The sequence below is a fragment of the Neophocaena asiaeorientalis genome, unplaced genomic scaffold (assembly GCF_003031525.2).
Source record: "Neophocaena asiaeorientalis asiaeorientalis breed wild unplaced genomic scaffold, Neophocaena_asiaeorientalis_V1.1 scaffold7, whole genome shotgun sequence".
NCBI classification, from domain to species: Eukaryota; Metazoa; Chordata; class Mammalia; order Artiodactyla; family Phocoenidae; genus Neophocaena; species Neophocaena asiaeorientalis.
In genome coordinates, this window is record NW_020185337.1 from 20,036,033 (window position 1) to 20,053,820 (window position 17,788).

The following is a 17,788-nucleotide window of genomic DNA, read 5'->3' on the forward strand; positions in this document are numbered from 1 at the left end:
TTGATAGGTTCAAGAATTCTAATTTTGTATCTCCTTTAGTAGTGCTCTAGACCATATCACATTCAAAACCATACTTCTGTCCTCTTACAAAGTGAAGCACATACATTCTACTAGTTCCATACACACACACATTTGCTCCCTCTAAGAAACAATTAATATTCCAGAAAAGTACCTTTTGAGAGTGCAAGCGAATGATAATCTCCGCATGTGATCTGAATTATATTATTTTTTTCTTGTAAAATGCACTGAAACCTGATGAAAGAAAATGTCTTCTATTGATCACATAATGGAAGTCACAACATTGATGTAAGAATTATTAACTGTACTTAATTAGGATTGAAGCTCAAAACATTAAATTTACTGCTTCACATTCAGCACATCTAAAATTATTATAATAATAACATGCTTTAATTAGTGGCTTAAAAAGAAAACAATGTGCATTACAAAACTGTGGTAAGATGATTCTAAGACACTTTTGCAAACAATAATTTTATGATGCAGGAATAATACAAGAGGAAAATAACTTCTAATTCACATGATCTACTAGTAAAAAGGCTCACAAATCATTCCATGATAATTCATTTTTTCCCAAGGTTGAAAACTATTTCTGTAAATATAACTTATAGTATTATTATGAGGGTTAAATGAGTTAATGAACGTGCAAGTCCAGTTTGGGGCTACGTGGACTAAGCGATCACTTCCTTTAAATGCCAAAGCAACACATGGTGCAGGCAATGGGAGACATAAATTGATTTCTAGTTCATTGATAGAATTCACTTGTCCAGAATTCATTATTTACTTAAGGTGTCACTGTATAAAGCAGGCAACAAGGATCATATAAAGTAACATCTTCCAACAAAAATTATGATTGCCTTTTGAGTAAAATTTAAATAATTTTTAATAAAAGAACAAACCTTCCTTACCTTGCATGTTGTATGCTGTAGTTGTACTCAAATGGTTTTCCATCTGAGGAGAGAACCAGCATGTGCTCTGCTCCTTGGTCCATGGAATGTATCTTCATTTTTTTCCCTAACTTAATGCACTCTGCAGAGCAAATCCAACCAGGAGCTGTCACCATTCTGTTACCCACTATTATTATGCATTTCATCATAATACACTTAAAACACCTGGAAAAAGTTTGCTTTTAGATTCCTGTTCAAGAAGTTCAGAAAGAGAAACTAAATTTGAAGAGCTAGAAGTGAAAAAGGCTGTAAGAAAATATATCTTAATTTTTGGGCAACACAACTCTTTTTTTTTGGTACGCAGGCCTCTCACTGTTGTGACCTCTCCCTTTGCGGAGCACAGCCTCCGGACGCGCAGGCTCAGCGGCCATGGCTCACGGGCCCAGCCGCTCCGCGGCATGTGGGATCTTCCCGGACCGGGGCACGAACCCGTGTCCCCTGCATCGGCAGGCGGACTCTCAACCACTGCGCCACCAGGGAAGCCCGACAACTCAATTTTTTAAAAAGCCAGGCAAAGATATGAATGAACAGGCAGTTCACCAAAAAGAAATGCGAATGACCCACAGAAAAAAAAAACCTCGACTCCGCTCAAGTTAAAAGTAAAACGAACAAAAGTAAAATATCTCAACAGAAGGGCAAATTTTTCAGTTAAGTGTGTGGCCATTTGCTTTCCCGCCCACCTGTAGAATGGGAGCTACGGACACCGGACCTAATCTCTACAGAGTTTACCACGGAGAAGTGCAACTGAAAGCACTCTTTAAAATGCCTGCAAACATCGTCACTGAGAACAAGATAACGCGAAAGAGGTTCTCCAAAGACTCCAAACAGGAGCGGACCGAAACAGGGGTCAGTGAGAAACACACTTGGAACAGAAACCAACGACAGAGGAGGGCTGGCTGAGATTAAGATGCTGCCGGTACACACCCTCCGTGCGGTCGGCGGACGCAGCCGACTACTCCTCGCCACCACCCCGCCAAACTCCACGCCCACCGGGCTCGGGGCGGGGAGAGCTCAGGGATGCTGCACGAGCCAAGCGCGAAAAGCCCCCGGGCCGAAGCGCGTCTGCGGCCTCCGCCGACCGCTGCGGCGTCGGGTCCCCTTCTGAATGTCCTTCGCGGTGAGAGAAGGACTGCACACCCACAAGTCGGGCCACTCTGCAGAGAAGCGTCCCTGCTGGCCCCGACCCCGACTCCGACCCCGCAGGCGCCGACCCCGGCAGCCCACCGCACTCACACCCCCAGCCCGCGGCGGGAGGGCCGAGCGGCGCTGCGCCGCCCCACTCACTCGGCTTCCTGGCGCCGTCGCTCCCCGCCGGCAGCTGGTGGACCTCGACGCCGGCGCCGCCGCGCTCCAGCACAGCCAGGCGTTCGCGCGTGCAGCACATCTGGCGCGTCGCCTCGGTCCTCCGGGACAGCGCGCTGCGGAGCGGGTCGGCGCTGGGGAAGAGCCAGAGCTTCGCACCCCGCAGCTCCGCGGGCCGGGACGCGGGGACTAGCCCGGACGCCAAGCGCGCGCCGCCGCGGCCCCGCGACCTCCTCAGTGGCCTCCGCTCCATCACCGTTTTCCCGGGCTCCACGGGAGTGCCTCCGCTCTCCAGACCTTCGGAAGAGACCGAGCTGTGACGAGGCAAGGAAAGGGGGAGACGGCCGCTGCGAGAGCGCCCACGGGCCACGAGGCGTCGCGGTGCGGACGCGGAACGAGCGCAACGCACGACGGCTTCGAGGACCCGCAGCCTCCCTACCCCGCCCCTGCCCCGACGCCGGGCTTCCAATGTGCTGTTTGGGGGCGGAGCCGGCAGTGTCAGAGAGAATCGAAACTGCCTTTTTTTTTTCTTTAAGTGGGCGGAATCGAAAAGGAAAAGTTAAAGGGAAACTCTATGACTCACGACTGGCTTGGACGGTGGCCAGAGTAAACAGGAAGCTGGCCGGTGAAGAGGTGGGTGGGCAGGGCTGAGAAGGTGTCCCCGGGCGGGCAGTAGCCACCTGAACTGGACAAGGTGGCCTTCGAAGAAACACTGCAATTCCACTAGGAGGAGCCCTGACACAGACGGACGTGCAGAATTTCCAGAAACTATGGTGGCCCGGAGAGCTGAAATTTGTTAAGCATTCTGTTGGGGGCTCTGCCGCAGTCTCGTGGTGAAACTAGTGCCGTACCGTACCACGGCCCACGCTGCGATCCCTGCAACCACTGATCTGCTGTCAATAAATCTTTGCCTCTTCTAGAGTTTCTTAGGAATGGACTCAAACTTGTGCGGTCTTGTGTCTGACTTTTTTCACTTAGCATAAGGCTTTTGAGATTCATCCTGTAGTGTTTCATCAGTAGTTCCCTCTTTGTTATTGAGTGGTATTCTATTATATGGATATACCACAATTTCTTTATCCATTTACCAATAGGCAGGCTTTTCAGTCCTTTCCGGTTTGTGCCCACAGAGAATAGAAGTGCTGTGAATACTGTGAACAAGTCTTTGAGTGGATAAATGTTTTCATTTCTTTGGGGTAAATACCTAAAAATGGAATTGCTGTGTCATATGGTAAGTACATGAATATCATTTTAAGAAACTACCAAACTTTTCTAAAGTGCTATACTATTTTGCATTCCATCCAGCAGTTTATGGGAGCTCCAGTCCCTCTGTATCCTTGCCGACATTTGGTTTGGTCAGTCTTTTTAATTTTAGCAATTCAGGTAGTCTAGAGTACTATCTTATCGCAGTTTTAATTTCCATTTCCCTAACGATTAATGATATTTAGCATTTTTTCAGGTGCTTATTAGTGCTGATCTCTGTCTCTTATTTGGTGGTCTGTTCATATCTTTTGCCCATTTATTCGATTGCTTATTATCTAAGGGTTTTTTTATATGTATAACAGAGTTCTTTTTTAATATTTATTTATTATTTTATTTGGCTGTGCTGGGTCTTAGTTGCTGCACAAGGGATCTTCCTTGCAGCTTGCAGGATCTTCAGTTGCAGCATGTGGGATCTAGTTCCCTGACCAGGGATCAAACCAGGGCCCCCTGCGTTGGGAGCGTGGAGTCTTAACCACTGGACCATCAGGGAAGTCCCTATAATACAACTCTTTATGTTACATATAAAGTCCTTTATTAGACATATGTTTTGAAATGTTTCCTACCAGTCTGTGGCTTGCCTTTTGATTTTATTAAAAATGTCATTTGAACTAACACAATATTGTAAAGCAACTATACTTCAATTTTAAAAAAGCTATGATAAAACTAAAACAAAAAAACAAAATTACATGAAAAAATGTCATTTGAAGAGCTTAAGTTTTAATTTTGATGCAGTTTATTCATTTTTTCTTCTTTATCCATTTTTGTTTTTCTCTTACATAGTTCATGCCTTTTTTGTCTTACTTAAGAAATCTTTGCTTGACCCAAGGTAACAAAGATTTTCTTATATGTTATCTTCTAGAAGTTTTATAGCTTTAGGTCTTTGTTACATTTCAAATGAATTATTCTTTATGATGTGAGGTAAGGGAAGAGGTTCATTTTTTTATTCTTATGGATTTCCAACTGTTCCAGTTTGGAACAGTTCCACTGAATTGCCTTGGAGTCTTTGTCAAAACTGTTGGCTATATGTGATTCGATTTACTTCTGGACTTTTTATTGTGTTCCATTATCTGTATGTCCATTTTTTTTTAAATTAATTTATTTATTTATTTATTTTTGACAGTGTTGGGTCTTTGTTGCTGCATGCAGCCTTTCTCTAATTGCAACGAGCGGGGGCTACTCTTCGTTGTGGTGCGTGAGCTTCTCATTGCGGTGGCTTCTCTTATTGAGGAGCACGGGCTCTAGGTGCGTGGGCTTCAGTAGTGGTGGCATGCGGGCTTCAGTAGTTGTGGTTTGCGGGCTCTAGAGCGCAGGCTCAGTAGTTGTGGTGCACGGGTTTAGTTGCTCCGTGGCATGTGGGATCTTCCCAGACCAGGGCTCGAACCCATGTACTCCGCATTGGCAGGTGGATTCTTAACCACTGCACCACCAGGGAAGTCCTGTATGTCAGTTTTTACTCCAGTACCACACTGCCTTGATTACTGTAGATTCTAATTAAGTCTCAAAATCAGTTCATTCAACTGTTCCACCATGGTCCTTCTTCAATGTTGTTTTGCCTATTTTAGGTCCTTTGCATTTCCATATACATTTTAAGATCAGTTTATCAATTTCTACAAAACAGACTGCAAGGATTTTGAAATTGCACTAAATTAGATCAGTTTCAGAAGAACTGACATGCTGATAATATTGATTCTTCTGTCCATGAGCATGTCTCTCTCCATTAATTTAAAGCTTCTTTAATCTCATTCAGCAATATTTTCAAGTTTTCAGGGAACAGTCGAACATATTTTATTAAATTTATCCTTAGTATTTCTTATTTTTTGATGATATTGCAAATGGTACTTTAAATCAGTGTATGATTGTTGTGAGTATATATAAATGCAATTAATTTTTATATTGACCTTGAATCCTGACACCTTTCTATATTTACTTAATAGTTCTAGTAGTTTTTTTGTATGGATCCCTTTGAATATCCTACGGATACCCATGTAATTTATAAATAAGATAGCTTTACTGTTTCCTTTCTAATCATTATGCCCTTTCTTTTTTTTAGTTTGCCTTATTGTGTGGACTAGTACATCTAGTACAATGTTGAACAGAAGCGATGACAGACATCTTGGCCTTGTTCCCAATTTCAGTAGGAAAGCATTTGGTCTTTCACCATTAAGTATGAAGTAATCAGGCTGAGGAAGTTCCTAGTTTTCCAAGAGTATTCATCCTGCATGAGTGGCTATTCATCCTGCATGAGCGGCTGTTGAATTTTGTCAGTTTTATTCTACCTCTATTGAGGTAATGATGTGATTGTTTTTTTCTATTATAGTGAAACATAATGGATTTTCAAGTGCCTTTCTGGACTAAATCCCAGTTGGTCACAAGGTAGTATCCTTTTTAGATTTTACTGGGTGTTTGACACGTTAAAACTTTGTAGAAGATTTTTGTGTCTGTTCATATGAGAGATCCATGTAGTTTTCTTTGCCTGTAATGTCTTTATCTGGTTTTGGTATTAGGGTAACGCTGGCAACAGAGAATTAACTGGGGAGTGCTCTCACTACCTTTATTTTCTGAAAAGTATATAAAGAATTGGTACGATCTCTTCTTAAAATGTTTAGTACGGTTCCACCCATTTGCACAGAAAAAGTAATGTTGGAGTTGAAAGGCCTGAAGAACACAACCCAAAAGTCAGGTGCCTAAGGATCCCTAAGATTTAGAAGTTACCTCTTCCCTTAAAATTCAAATAGAATACATCCGGGCCTTCATTCCATTAATTGTAGAAACTAGATACATCCAAAATAACTATGGGGATTTGCTGAGGGCTTATGTTTCTACTAACTACCTTACATTCTAGTGTCCTTGGTGCATTCTCTATGTCTGTTCTGTCTGTCCTCAGATGCCTGCCCTCTTTCCACATCAGCACCCCAGTATGAACTTCACCCCATAGCTTCCTTTCCCAAAGTACCACTGACACAAGGCTTCTGTGTGTGGTTTGGGATGACAATAGGCATTTATAGAATAGCTTACAGTTTAAAATTTAATATGAGATAGAAATGGCCCACAAAATTCATTTCCACCATACTTACATCTCTCCTTGAATTCATTGTATACCATGATGCTGAAAACATATTTCATGTTCTTCATTTTTGTCCAACTGTGATTAAATGGGAGTTCCTTGTTGGGCTTAGCCTTTAACCAAAATAAAGAATGCTTCTTGGAACACAGCAATGAGCATAAGTCATTATTCATTAAATTAATAAACCCCTTAACATTTAGATTTTTCAGATAGATTGTTTGGCTAAAATCAAAACTCTGGAGACATTCCAGAATATAAAAATATATATCTATGTGCCTCAAAAACATGTTGAATTAGTGTATAGTTTTATTTTTTTGAACTTCAGCATGTCTTTCATATTTGCAGACAGTGTTTATTAGACTATGTACAATTTTTTTTTTTTTTTTTAAGGCAGGCCTCTCACTGTTGCGGCCTCTCCCGCTGCGGAGCACAGGCTCCGGACGCACAGGCTCAGCGGCCATGGCTCACGGGCCCAGCCGCTCCGCGGCATGTGGGATCTTCCCGGACCGGGGCACGAACCTGCGTCCCCTGCATCGGCAGGCGGACTCTCAACCACTGCGCCACCAGGGAAGCCCCCTAGATGTACAGTTTTTTAAAAATATCTGTTAGCTTTTAACATTTAGTATATTTTTAAATGATAATTATTGTTCAGGAAGTAATTCAGTAAAAAGCAAGCATTCTCATAGCAAGTTTAAGGATCAGGAAATGTTGATTCATTAAAAATGTTATCCTTGACTCATCATGTTATTGTTTATCCCAGCACTTGTCAGCTTATTCTAACTAAAATCCGTCAACACTTTGTACTAAGAAAAACAGAAGGATCAAAGGGTGAGAGAACCTGAGATCTGAGCCTCTCAAAGGTCACTATGACTCTGACCGTGGGTGACATAAATCCTTTGTTGCTGTTGATGGCTACTTGAAGTGCTTCCTCCATTCTTTCCATTGCAGAATATTTAGGGAGGTCCAGAATATTATGACAGGTCAGTGATCTTGAGAAATCTCTTTCACTGAAAGTTTCAGGACAGCGAAATAGGATTCCCACCTTCCATATGCCTTTTACATGCAGCCTTTCATTTCCTGTAAGAAAAACTAAAAAGAAATAAACTTTGGTTAAGAGAGTTCATAGGAAGAGCAAAACTTAAAATGAAACGGAAGAAATCAGTCACTTCACTCAACAAATATGTATTGGGTCCCCTTGTGCAAAGAGAACTACATGGGACCATGTGGAGTGAAAAAAAATCATGACATTTGGTCTTGGTCCTTGATCTAGTGAGTTCATGATCTAGTTGAGGGGAAATGATATACCTGAAAATATAACAGCAAGATACAAGGAAGTTTAGTTTAGCTCAGCTAGGAAGTATGAGGAGCTAACTCAAGGCAGGGAGAGAGGCTGGGGTGACAGGGAAGCTTCAGAGGTCACAGCTGGCTAGTCAGTTCTCAAGGAGATGAGCTGGGTGCCATTCTAGGCAGGGGGAAAAGCCCAAGAAAAAGCCAGGGGTAGGAAAATGTAAGTGAACTCACTGAACGTACAGCCAACAGAACCACTGGACTGGGCTTCCCTGGTAGCGCAGTGGTTAAGAATCCACCTGCCAATGCAGAGGACACAGGTTCGAGCCCTGGTCCGGGAAGATCCCACATGTCACGGAACAACTAAGCCTGTGCACCACAGCTACTGATCCTGCACTCTAGAGCCCACGAGCCACACTGCTGAGCCCGTGTGCCACAACTACTGAAGCCCACGCGCCTAGAGCCCATGCTCCACAACAAGAGAAGCCACCACAATGAGAAGCCCATACACTGCAACAAAGAGTAGCCCCCGCTCGCCACAACTAGAGAAAGCCCGGGCACAGCAACGAAGACCTAACACAGCCAAAAATAAATAAATAAAATAAATTAAAAAAAAAAAAGAACCACTGGACTGAAGCAAAAGTTTCCCATTAAGAGAGAAGACTGGGGCTTCCCTGGTGGCGCAGTGGTTGAGAGTCCGCCTGCCGATGCGGGGGACACGGGTTCGTGCCCCAGTCCGGGAAGATCCCACATGCCGCGGAGCGACTGGGCCCGTGAGCCATGGCCGATGGGCCTGCGCGTCCGGAGCCTGTGCTCCGCAACGGGAGAGGCCACAACAGTGAGGGGCCCGTGCACTGCAAAAAACAAAAAAGAAACATTAAATCTAAACTATAATCTGGCTTTCATTAGTACTCACAGAAAAACGTATGCCAAGTACTTCTTTAATGTCATCAGCTTCATCATTTAGAACTTCTTATTTGGTTTAAAACATTATATTTATTATTCTTGTAAAATTTCAAAAGAAATAAATGTTCAATGGAAAAAGTTGTGGACAACTTAGAAATGTATAAAATGCCATGTAAATTTCTTCTCCTCCACCTACCCACTCCCTCTTCCTGGAACTAACCTCTATTTATGGTGTGATTGGTAGACCCACTGCTAACACAGACACTGCTGCGTCGTGGTGGAAATTATAAAAAGGAGCCCCTTCCTCTAGACCAGTCATTCTCAACCAGGGGTGGTTTTGTCCCCCAGGGAACATTTGGCAAAATCTGGAGACATCTTTGGTTGTTAACGACTGAAGGGAGTTTTGCTACTGGCATCTAGTGGGTAGCTACCCCATAGGCTGCTAAACATTCCTACGATGTCCAGGTCAGCGCTCCACAACAAAGAATTATCCAGCCCAAAATGTCAGTATTGCCGAGGTTGAAAAACCCTGCTCTACACTGTCAGAGCACATGGTGTAAATCTAGCCAGTTTATTCTTCCGATAACAATACATGAGAAGAGAATACTTCCCCCCCATCTGCTGCCAACTCTACATTTTATGAGAAACTTTTAACAGTTGTCAATCTGTAAGCAGACAAATATCTCATTTGCATTTGCATTTTCTTGATTACTAGAGAGGTTGAGCATATTTTCATTTTATTATTATATATACACACACACATAGCCCTATCTATATCTATATCTATGTCTATGCATCAGAGATATGAATCCTTTGTTTGTCATATGTGTTCCCAGTATTTTCCTCACAGGATATAGTTTGCCTTTTAACTTAGAACAAGTATTTTTCAAACCTTAAAAAATAAAGTTGATGACACGCTGATTTATTCAAATAAATGAAATGATTGACTAGGATTTATTTAAAACAAATATAGCATGCATGATTCTCATTAAGAATATCGTGGACTATCCAAAGCGACTGCTTCCATCTGGATAAGTTCGAGAGACCAGGCCAGAGCTCCGTTTACTGTGCTGCTTGATAATTAAGGGGCATTTGGCTTTTCTCCATTTCTAAATGTTTACTTGATTATAAGTCATGCCAAAATTCAAATTCATCTAAAGAGCATGCACAATTATTGAAACTGAAGACCTTGTCTGTGTGTATAACATTATTTATATTTAAACTACTGAGACTGACTCCATATATAGTCCTAGAAAAGCCATTATATCTACTTACTTCCCCAAAAGAGGACTGAGTTCTTCTAAATCTTCTAATGATGGCTCTTGGTCCAGAAGTTTCTTAAACAGACCCAGTGGGAAAGGGAGGTTGACAACGTTAAAATTGTACAATAGAGTCCACACAGCATCCCAAAGAGGAAATATCTCTTCTTCCCAAATTTAGGGGGGGAAAGGAGAAGGAAAAAAATCCTTACTGTATTATAAATAATCAATAATCCAAAGGGATAATTAGATTAGTAAAAAAAAGGTTTGCCTCCCTTTTCTAAAAGTCAGAAATTAGAAACAAAATGGGCTTCAGGAAAATCAAAATTTGAGGTTCTTACACAGGCTATAATACAAAGTAAATTTCTTCCATAACCTAAAATACAAATTTTAACAGTTCAGGATACTGAATAAATGGATTTGCATTTTGTTACTAATAGCACATCTGGAATATGAAAAAACATGCTCAGATAGCCTTATAAACCAAGGTTTTCACTATTTAATTTTACAGTCTTTGTCTTCAAATTCATGTACAAAAATGACGCCAGGAAGGAAGGGTACACTTTATCTACACCTGCAGTGGGCACCAGGCATGTCAGGTGTGTGCCAGAGAAGTGTTCCCCTGTGATGCAGCCTCGACCTAGACGTGCTTACAGGGATAAGCATATGGGTCAGGGAAGGTGACTGATGCCGTTGACTGTGAGGGTCTGCGGAAAGGAAGGAAAAAGTCCTGATGAAATCTCTTAAATTTGCATAGTGCCCTAAAGTTTTCATGGTGCTTCACACTTTGATATACCTTGTTTTAATCTCACAACAGCTCTGGAAAGCAGGCAGAACAGAAATTATGACAGCTGTTTTATAGGTGAGAAAACTGAAAACTCAGAGAGGCTAAATTACACAGCCATCAGCACTCAAGACTAGAACTCTGGGCTTCTAACCCCACATGGTTGCTTCCTTCCCTATCCTACCGTGTTTCTCAACAACTATTACACTTAAAATCAGCAGCCTATAATTTCAAAAATTTGCTGAAGTTCCTGGTGTTTTAGTCTTATCGCTCCATCTACATATATAAAAATTTCAAGAGGAAAGAGACTGTGTTACACACTAACTTGATTCTTCTACAATATGTAATACAATGTGGGAACCTCAAGAAACAGTCGGCAAAACTTGTTGATTGATAAAAATCCTACCACTGGCACACCTTGGCCATTCCTATCTTTTAGAGGTTCATTCTTTCTCAGAAAGATACAAAACAGGGCTTCCCTGGTGGCGCAGTGGTTGAGAGTCCACCTGCCGATGCAGGGGACACGGGTTCGTGCCCCGGTCCGGGAAGATCCCACATGCCGTGGAGCGGCTGGGCCCGTGAGCCATGGCCGCTGAGCCTGCGTGTCCGGAGCCTGTGCTCCGCAACGGGAGAGGCCACAGCAGTGAGAGGCCTGCGTACCGCAAAAAAAAAAAAAAAAAAATCTGGGCCTGAGATTCTGCTTTTCTAACAGCTCCAGGTAACGCTGGGGCTTCTGCGCCGTGCAGAGTGTTTTGAGTAGCAAGGCTTTATGTGACCTAATTTCACATTAGTATATGTTGTGTTCATGTTACAGTATATGGTATACTTTTTCTGTTCTGAAAAACCATAAGAAAACAAATAAAAAACTTACATTGACAGGAAACCGCACGTAGGAACCCTCTTCAGGATATATGAACATCCCATATTCTTTCTTGGTCATATCTTCAAATATACGGTGGAAGAACTCGGACTTCACCCCTTCTCCCACAGAACGAATTCCTTTAATAAATTCAACCTGAGGAAAGAGAACACAGTCCCAGGTCCAGATTTAAAATATAATGCCTTGACCTTTACGGAAAAGTTTCAAACCTGCCATCACCAGGATTCCCAGAATCTGCTCTCCTTACCTAACTGTACTCTGCTCTCCCTCAATCTGCTTCTGAGCAGCGGATGCCATGAACCTATTTACTGTCAGGTTACTGTATAGTGAGCGCATGGGTCCCTTCCACGGCTACGTGAACCAAGTGAAGCGGGATTCTAGCGAGGCTCAGCATTCTCCAGTTATGTCGACCAGTGTCTTGAACCAAATTTTGATGTGCTTCAAACCCCTGGGCCACTAAGTTCCTCAATTCTTCTATCTTGTTTATCTTCCTCTCATCATTCAGGCTTTAAAACTTGGGCTCCAGTCAACAATTATTTGGTTTCTCCTGCCTCTCCCCTCATTAGGACTTAAGATAAACAGCCCTCCCCATCAGCCTGGGCATGACACCTTTGTAGGAACCTTCAGAGCTGACTGCCCAGAATGCTCTTGTGGGCGTCAATAAGAACAGGTCCCTCTTTTCTAAAGTCTACCTCTGAGCTCTGTACTTGAGTGCTGTCCTGGGTTTCCTACTACCTCTCTAACTACTCCTTCCATCCTTCCCTTTCTGTCTGTTTATTTTTATCTTTTTAATACAAGTCTCAGCAAGCTTCACTAAGAGTTCTCTTTCTCTTCTGTTTGCCTAGAAGATCTTACTTACTGGCACTGTGATCAACCAACTCCTTGGCCACTGTCCATCATCTCCAAGGGCCTGCCTCACATTCCATCCAGATCCCAATAATAAATTAAACTTGCTTCTGATTTTCCTATTTCTGCTCATTTACACTAGCAAGTCCACCTTTGCCACGGTCAGGACCTGCTCATAAAGGGCCTTGACAACCTTGCCTTGTTCAGAGTCTATATTTTGATTGGATTTGTCTTGAAGTTTGCCTTCTTACCTCTTCGTCATCTCCTGCAGGCAGAATCATTTTCTATTGATTTCCTCATAATGAAGATTTGAAGGAAAATAGGTACAGAGGGAGACAACAACTAGAGAGTCTGGCTTATAAAATAGTTTCTGTGTTTTCCATTAGAGTCCCTATGCTGGGGAGCATACCTCTCCTCTCTGAGGCCCACCCTCAGGTTCTGACTTCTCTGAGAACTTAACTCTTCCCCTCATGGCTGATATCAGGAAAAGTCCCTCCCTTCTGGACGGATGCCAGCCCTCACCTACAAAGTTAGTCATTATTCTGTGGGCAAACGATCTGAGGTACCGCACAGTGAAAACCCTACAGGTGCCCACAAAGGGTGAAGTGAAGGATGCCGAGAACTGGAACCAATATACTGGAAAGTCTACGACTAAAACTAGAGCCAAAAGGTAGGATAAGTACCTGTTGCACCTGCTGCTTGCTGATCGCATTCACAGCCCCAATTCTTCACCCCTCCTTGACCCAGGTCTCTTGTGTGTGACTTTGCAGTTCCCCTCATTAAAGAGCCTGAGTATATTTTGCCAGCCCTTGACCTGAGTTCAGCCATGTGACTTGCTTTGACTAAAGCAATGTTTGTCATGTGACTGGGCTTCCTGTCTTGTACCTCTGACAACGCTGTGAGAACATGTTTACGGGTCCCAGGAAGAAGATGGAAGACGTAGGAACCAGGGCCCCGGGCCAAACTGCCGTAGGCAGGCCTAGCCTAGATCAGCCAATCCCTAGCTAACTCGCAAACAAGTACACAAGTATAGACAAAACCTGCAAAGCCACCCAGATGAGCTCAACTTAGATTAGCAGACCCTCAGCTGAATCGCAGATCTATACAATTATTATTTTAAGTCACTGTGCTTTGGGATGGTTCATTAAGCAGCATTTCTGTAGCCATAGGTAACTAATAGTTAACTCATAACCCCAGTGTTCAGTTAAACACCCCATAGCTTTTCTCTGAAGGGGAAGCAAGGAATCCTGGAAACCATTAGGCTGATAACTATAGTTGCAAACACGGGCTCTTCCTGTGCTACGTTATATAAATGTTTCCCTCCCACATTGGTAAACGTATCCAAGGAGGCTTTTTACTGCATCACTAATATTTTCCGGAGGTCAGTGACTTCAGCTTGGCTTAACTGACGCAGAGCATCTTCAACTAGGTGACTCTGTCTGACTCCAAGTGTAAATGGAGGGGATTCATCCTTTCCTTGCAGAATTATTTGCCCAAAATCCATGCAGTCTATCCCTTCTGATTCCTAGAAAAAGAGATATTTTAGGAATCCTCATAGGAATACTAGGAATTGTTTAATATTTCAAATAAACATATTTTATATAGCACACATTTATGCCTACCATTGCTATATACACTCATATTGTAATTATTTAAGGAAAAGAACATCGTGTCTATATTATGGGAGATAAAGAGATGGCAGGATCTGTGGCATCTAGGAACTGTATATAGGGGATTACTCACCATGGATGTACAGCTAAGTAGTCTCAGATCACTTATTATAGGAAACATAATCCTTACAGGCAACAGTGGTATTAAACATGCTGAAGCATTCATCTGGTGTCATCCACTTCGCAGTCTTGCCACCATAATCCTCAAAAATATAAGGGCAGGGCTTCCCTGGTGGCGCAGCGGTTGAGAGTCCGCCTGCCGACGCAGGGGACACGGGTTCGTGCCCCGGTCCGGGAAGATCCCACATGCCGCAGAGCGGCTGGGCCCGTGAGCCATGGCCGCTGAGCCTGCGCGTCCGGAGCCTGTGCTCCGCAACGGGAGAGGCCGCAACAGTGAGAGGCCCGCGTACCGCAAAAAAAAAAAAATTAATTAAAAAAATAAGGGCAGTGGAGGAGCTCAGACGTGTCAGATGTAGGAAGAAGACTAGAGGAAAGGCTTTCCCAGAGAAAATCCACGCCTCTACTTCAAATACCTGTGATCCATCTACTGAATTTGCATGGGAACTCCCTAAAAAGATGTCACTGGTGGCCTCATTTTGTAGCTAGCATTCTTCTTGGCCACCCAATACAGTACTTCCATGTAGCTTTTCTGAATTCTCAACATTTCCTTACCAATTTAGTCCCATAATCTTGATTCTGCTGAACTTCCTTGGATTAGAAATCAGGTATTGGACTTGCTATCCTTGGTTTGACCTCAACACTCCTCTAGGGCTTCTGCTTTATCCCAAGGACAGTAAAGGAGTATTTAGGATTTATAAACCAATGCAACCCTTTTGGGGCCTGTCCTGCAATAGTGACAGCAAGACAGGTGGATAACAGCTGTGGTATCCCAGGTTTCCAGGCTGAGTGTGGTTACCCATATAAGCCCTCTACCAGCATCTGAGACAAGTGTGCCTGTGGCCCTAAGCCTGGGCAAGCCCTGTCCCAGACCTCTGCCACCACTAAGTACTGGGACTGTGATACACGATGCCCGTAGGTTCTTCTGCTTGTTCCTTAAGATGTTTGTTGTAAAGAAATTCCAGGTTTGCAGGGAAATGGAAAAGTGCCATTTCTGGTCCTTCCTGCTGGTGGGTCTTCTCTTCCTTTGGTCCAGGAGTCTGCAGCTCTGGGATGCGTCGTGATTCTGACTGCCGAGCAACGTGTCCTGCGGCTCTGAGTGACAGGGAGTGTCCAGCAAAGCCCTCCACTGACTATAGCAGGGAGAGGTGTATGTGGCCTGTTGTAGGCCCCCCTTCTGTCACCTAGCCAAGAACTGGACTGGAAACCTGCAGCTTAACTTATTTTCCAGTTCCTCTACTCCCATTCTCCATGTACTGGTTTCCCCTCTCTACATTTATGCATTTGAATTGGTAATACAGTTCGGAGCTTACAATTTTTACTACATCCATCATCTCTCCCTTGGAAGACAGGATTCTGGCGTATGCTTTCTAACTTCACCCTTGACAGCTACAACTAGAGTTTTCTTGTCCTCAAATCTTCCCTAATGCTTCATAATATGCAACCTGCCTGGGTCCACTGTCCACGCAACCCTCATTAACACAGTAGATAGGTTAGATAGAGCGCTGCTGTAGAAGAAAGTACCATGTAGGGAAGGACTTTTTTAAAGGACACTTACGGGGCAGTTAGGCTTCTCAAGGAAAGACAATCTATTTTCTCTCATTACCAGGGATGTTAGGAAAATTTTTAAAAGGGGTAGCTGGGAAACAAAAGAGGAGATGATTCAGTCAAATCTCCTTGTAAACATGCTGATGACAGACACTAATAACCTCAACTAAAGGAAGAGTCCTTATCTACAGAATGCTTTTAGCAGGATGTGCCTTGTCCATCTAGGTTGCTTATTATAAAGAAGCATGGAATTTACAGATTTATGGGGCACGGCTCACTGGAAAATGTCATGTAAGCTATATAATTAATAGGGTATATAAAGGAAATGTTTGATAACTGAAATGGCTCTTTTTGTGCATGTGATGTCCCAGACCTCTCCATGTCTCACCATGTGAGTCTTTAAAGTACAAATATCATAGATAAACAGATACAAACCTTTCCTGAGGAATGGCCTAGAAAACAAGCCTCAGCAATCACGAAAATGTTTGGGAAATCTTCAGCATAATGTCTGGGGGTAGGGGCTGGGATGAGGATTATAGATACGTTAACTAAAAGCTCAGGCTGATGGCGATAAGAGACAGAAAACAGCATGCAAATGTTGTGTGGGAACAATACAGCTACGAGAGAAGAAGCAGAAGGGAGAGTAAGTGGAAAGCAGAATAAACTCACTGAATAAAGAAGATGTGGCACATATATACAATGGAATATTACTCAGCCATAAAAAGAAATGAAATTGAGCTATTTGTAATGAGGTGGATGGACCTAGAGTCTGTCATACAGAGTGAAGTAAGTCAGAAAGAAAAAGACAAATACCGTATGCTAACACATATATATGGAATTTAAGGAAAAAAAATGTCATGAAGAACCTAGGGGTAAGACAGGAATAAAGACACAGACCTACTAGAGAACGGACTTGAGGATATGGGGAGGGGGAAGGGTAAACTGTGACAAAGCGAGAGGCATGGACATATATATACACTACCAAACGTAAGGTAAATAGCTAGTGGGAAGCAGCCGCATAGCACAGGGAGATCAGCTCGGTGCTTTGTGACCACCTAGAGGGGTGGGATAGGGAGGGTGGGAGGGAGGGAGATGCAAGAGGGAAGAGATATGGGAACATATGTATATGTATAACTGATTCACTTTGTTATAAAGCAGAAACTAACACACCATTGTAAAGCAATTATACTCCAATAAAGATGTAAAACAAAACAAAAAAAAGAAATAAACTCACTGAATGGCTCACAGGCACTATCCGGGAAGAAAAGATAGCACTTGCGGCTTACAAATCAAGCTCCAAGACTCTTAAGCAAATATGAAAATCGAAAGACTAACACTAAGAACAGAGTAGTAACTAAAACTGGATTGAGGAAGAGAATGAAGGGAGTGGGAAAGAACAGTTACTAGATAATTTCAGTATTCCTCATAGTAGAAGAACAACGAATATTAGCTACAGAGTATGAGGATTCAGGGACTTCCCCGGTGGTCCAGCGGTTAAGAATCCACCTTCCAATGTCGGGGACGCGGGTTCGAGCCCTCTTCGGGGAACTGGGATTCGCACATGCTGTGGGGCATCTAAGCCTGCGTGCTGCAACTACTGAGCCCATGCACCACAACTAGAGAGTCCACGTGCCGCAACTACAGAGCCCACGCACTCTGGAGCCCGCGCCACAACTACAGAGCCCACCTGCTCTGCAGCCTGCATGCCACAACTTGAAAGAAGCTCGCAGGCCACAACTAGACAGAAGCCCACGCACTGCAACAAAGAGCCCGCACGCCGCAACTAAGACCTGATGGGGCCAAAATAAATAAATAAATAAAAAGAGTATAGGATTCAGGCATTATGTAATAATAAGAAACATAATTAAAATTAAACTGAAATGTCATGATTAAGCCATCACAT

At 43.2% G+C, this 17,788-nt stretch overlaps 2 protein-coding genes across 3 annotated transcripts in view; both read right to left on the reverse strand.

The window, feature by feature from the left end:
* The window catches only part of HERC5 (HECT and RLD domain containing E3 ubiquitin protein ligase 5), a 44,799-nt gene extending 38,182 nt beyond the window's left edge, over nucleotides 1-6,617 (reverse strand). Inside the window, exons 1-4 of one of the 2 annotated variants that reach the window (XM_024736147.1) lie at nucleotides 6,599-6,617; nucleotides 2,247-2,561; nucleotides 924-1,044; nucleotides 173-252 (exon numbers count right to left, since the gene is read on the reverse strand). In XM_024736147.1, the coding sequence (XP_024591915.1) occupies nucleotides 173-252; nucleotides 924-1,044; nucleotides 2,247-2,517 (472 nt within the window). In that variant the 5' untranslated portion in view covers nucleotides 2,518-2,561; nucleotides 6,599-6,617. Of the gene's footprint in view, nucleotides 1-172; nucleotides 253-923; nucleotides 1,045-2,246; nucleotides 2,562-2,847; nucleotides 2,896-6,598 lie in introns of those variants that run through there. The other variant, XM_024736148.1, reaches the window with a different exon arrangement.
* Nucleotides 2,837-17,788, reverse strand: part of LOC112393700 (uncharacterized) — a 33,437-nt gene continuing 18,485 nt past the window's right edge. Inside the window, 6 exon segments of the mRNA XM_024736025.1 lie at nucleotides 2,837-2,987; nucleotides 10,057-10,171; nucleotides 10,174-10,227; nucleotides 11,701-11,839; nucleotides 12,741-12,743; nucleotides 13,917-14,075. Of these exon segments, the coding sequence (XP_024591793.1) occupies nucleotides 2,837-2,987; nucleotides 10,057-10,171; nucleotides 10,174-10,227; nucleotides 11,701-11,839; nucleotides 12,741-12,743; nucleotides 13,917-14,075 (621 nt within the window).